General features: G+C 51.1%; 1 protein-coding gene across 1 annotated transcript in view; it reads left to right on the top strand.

Annotated features, from left to right (window-relative positions):
- The window catches only part of LOC106940211 (copine-4-like), a gene marked incomplete at its 5' end in the record, with an annotated part of 28574 nt that overhangs the window by 5968 nt on the left and 18784 nt on the right, over positions 1-3822 (top strand). Inside the window, 3 exons of the mRNA XM_015022889.1 lie at positions 783-881; positions 2622-2708; positions 3141-3200. Coding sequence (XP_014878375.1) covers positions 783-881; positions 2622-2708; positions 3141-3200 — 246 coding nt within the window. The remainder of the gene's footprint in view (positions 1-782; positions 882-2621; positions 2709-3140; positions 3201-3822) is intronic.

The following is a 3822-nucleotide window of genomic DNA, read 5'->3' as shown; positions in this document are numbered from 1 at the left end:
TTAAGCTTTCCTTCCAAGTGACGCTAAAAGTTGGACTAAGTCCCACCGTCTGTGAAAGCGAAGCGCTGCTGGTTTTACATGTCGTCATATCTTATGATTTATGCAGCTATTATCGTTTAGTTAGACATCTTCTCCCGCTCAGAGGAAACCACTGCGCATGTCTGGAGCTCCGCGTGCGAGTAAAGGTGGAGGCGATGGGTGACAACAGACACTAAGTCACGTTATGCTCGGATTTTACGGCGCCACCTTAATTAAGACCCTGAACTTCACATTTTAACGGACAAAAAGCGCAACTTGGATGTAACGAGTAACGCGACGGTTTAGTAGAAATGTAGTGAAGTAGAAAGTACAGATACTGTAAAATGTAGTGGAGTAAAAGTAGAAAGTACCCATTATTAAATCTACTTAAGTAAAGTACAGATCCACGAAAATTGTCCTTAAGTACAGTAACGAAGTACTTCGTTACTTCCCACCACTGAACAGCAGAACTAAACTGTTCACACAGCGCTGCATCGCAGAGAGATTATGGAAAGTTGAGTGGAAGGAAAAACTCTAAAAAAAAATCTAACAGTTGTTGAGTAATGTTACCACGGTAACAGCTTTTCACACACAACCAGACAAAAGCTGAACCTCCAGAACCATCTGGTTCTGTCCCCCGGTGATAAAACCACAACACTTTGAATGTAATCTTAGAAACTGTTTTCACAGAACCGGGCCGGGTGGTTCTGACCTGGTATCAGAACTGGGCCGGGTCTCCAGTTTGCTCTGTGTCCTGGTTGCAGTGCACCGTGTGGGACTGGGACTCCAACGGGAAACACGATTACATCGGAGAGTTTGAGGCGTCCTTCAAGGAGATGAGAGGCGCCATCGACGGCCGGCAGGTGAGACCGCCCCGTCCAGGTCAGAGGTCATCTGCTGCTGGCGTTCAGAAAAACACTGAAACATTTAGATGAATAAACTCCAGCTTCATGATGAGCCTGAAGCCCAGTGTGTGTGTGTGTGGTTAATCTTTCTGCTGTTTCTCCTTCAGCTGCACAATCAATTTACTGAGTGTCAGATGAGCGACACCATGACCCAAACACTGTAGCACACACACACTGCCACACACACACACACACACTGCCACACACACACACACAGCCACACACACACACTGCCACACACACACACTGCCACACACACACACACACTGCCATACACACACACTGCCACACACACACACTGCCACACACACACACACACTGCCACACACACACACTGCCACACACACACTCTTTCTTGGCGGGGCTCAGCAGCTGCTGCAGGTTTGTGGTTTTTCCTCTAAACGCGCCAGCGATCAGGATCGTCCTTCAGTTTGAAGGGTCCTGAATGATCTGGATGTGGGTTACTGGGTCTAACTGGTTACTGGTTCTAACTGGTTACTGGTTCTAACTGGTTACTGGTTCTAACTGGTTACTGGGTCTAACTGGTTACTGGTTCTAACTGTTTACTGGTTCTAACTGGGAGGAGTCTGATGGAGACCATGGGAATCTGACTGACAGCAGGAAGAGGGAACCAGGAAAACGGCTGAAGCCAGAAATAATCATAAAAAGTTTCAACACTTTATCTTTTTTAATGTTCTTCATAATTTGTTGCATTTCTGCAGGTTTTCTCAAACCCTTACTGTGTGAAAGGACAGTTTCTATCTCTCTTAGGTTCTTAGATTCACACACAGGCCCGGTTCTCCTGACGGTCGGTCTGAACAGGAAGTGACCCGGAAGGACCTTTGATGTTCACATGGTTCTGCTCTCTAAAGGTCGGCTGTGAATATGGATTTATGTCAGAACCAGAGAGATCCGACCAGTCATTCAGAAACATCCATATTCTTCTGGATGTTTCCTCTGCTGAGCTCTGGACCGGACCTGGTCCGGTCAGCTTCCAGGCGCTCTGCCGCTGGTTTCCATGGAAACACGACAGGATCCCTGAGCCGGAGAACAACCCGGCTCCTTACCCGACCTCTTCAGATTAATGAACCCTGAAGTGGGCCGGCAGAGTCCTGACGGCCGAACCTCTGGGGAGGCAGATGGTGACGGGGCGACTGCCAGAGGAGCCACCGCACCGCGCAGCCTCACCTGACCGCCTCACCTGACTGCCTCCCCTGACCGCCACGTCACACGACTGTGATTTATCTGCTTCCTGTCAGCTGGCAGTTCGCCTCTGGACGACAAATCCCCGGACCCGTTTCTCCATGCCGGAATGAAGCAGAAGCTGGTTTCCGATTCCAGCTTCCTAACCCTCCAGACAGACGGAGCCGCAGGCTAAGTGCCGGGCTGTGCAGCTGGCGGCGACCTCAGGGCGGTCACCACTGCTGGATGAGGGGCGACGCTGCCTCATTCACCATAAATTCACAGTAAAACAACCTGAAGCTTGTGGGTCGGCGGTTCTAGGGGTGTGAATACTTTGACTGAATTGATTTGGTAAATAATGTGAACACGGCCAAACATCTGAACTGTTCACCAATGAATCGTTTGTTCAGACGGATCCATGCTGACGTCGCGTCACTGAAATAAAATGGATCAAAGATCCAGAGGAAAACCTTCCAGAGGTCTGAGTGACGCTCCTGTTTCCTGTTTGTGTTCCAGGTCCAGTGGCCGTGCATAAATCCCAAATACAGAACCAAGAAGAAGAACTACAAGAACTCTGGGATCGTCATCCTGAACCAGTGCAAGGTGAATTCTGCTCCAGAGGTCCGGTTCTGTCACAGCACACCGGGCCGGAGCCGCTCCGCCTGCTGACCCAAACCGAACAGAACCAAACCAAACAGAACCCAGAGGAGAGCTAGTTCTGTTCTCTTCCAGACTGACACCTCTGAATTTATTCAGTTAGTTTGGGTCAGGACCGGTGTCAAGTCCAGAACCTTTGGTCGTTCTGGTAACGGTTTCAGATCATACTTCTGGTTCTGAACAAAAACCATTTTCAGTTTTTCTGTTTCCAGGCCTGATCTCTTTTTCTGCTCTTCTAATTAGTCAAACTTTATTTTTCTGATCTTCTTCATCCTGGTTAGAAACTCTTCGGCAGCGTTCGCCTGCAACGTTTGCTCTGATTGGCTGCCTTCTGATCAGCTGATGGCGAAGCTTCAGTGATTCTGTTTTCTGTCTCAGATCATCAAGATGCACTCCTTCCTGGATTACATCATGGGCGGCTGTCAGATACAGTTCACTGTAAGAGCACACACACACACACACACACACACACACACACACACACACACACACACACACACACACACACACAGACACTCCCCTCTGCAGATATCAAGACCCAGAAAATTTCCTCCAGAGATCTCAGAATTTCTCAAAGGTCAGATCCGGATCAGCGTCCTGCTTCTCATTGCTCTCTGGGTCTGCCTGGCATTGCCATGGCAACGGTAACCAGGACAACTGCACTGGCAGCCTCCGTGTCCCAGTTAGAGCCTTACTGGCTCTAACTGCTCCAGTTGAACCAGTGGAGCCAGAAGAAGACAGGCTGGTCCAGTTTGATTCCTCTGTCTCTGATCAGACGGGCCATCAGGGCCATCAGGGCCATCAGGGCCGTCAGGGCGCCGGGCCATCAGGGCCGTCAGGGCCATCAGGGCCATCAGGGCGGTCAGGGCCATCAGGGCCGTCAGGGCGCCGGGCCATCAGGGCCGTCAGGGCCGTCAGGGCGCCGGGCCATCAGGGCCATCAGGGCCGTCAGGGCGCCGGGCCATCAGGGCCATCAGGGCCGTCAGGGCCGTCAGGGCGCCGGGCCATCAGGGCCATCAGGGCCATCAGGGCCGTCAGGGCGCCGGGCCATCAGGGCCGT

The sequence above is a fragment of the Poecilia latipinna genome, unplaced genomic scaffold (genome assembly GCF_001443285.1).
Source record: "Poecilia latipinna isolate Pla-1442-1.1 unplaced genomic scaffold, P_latipinna-1.0 Scaffold3128, whole genome shotgun sequence".
In the NCBI taxonomy this organism is placed as follows: domain Eukaryota; kingdom Metazoa; phylum Chordata; class Actinopteri; order Cyprinodontiformes; family Poeciliidae; genus Poecilia; species Poecilia latipinna.
This window is presented reverse-complemented; position numbering and strand designations above follow the sequence as displayed.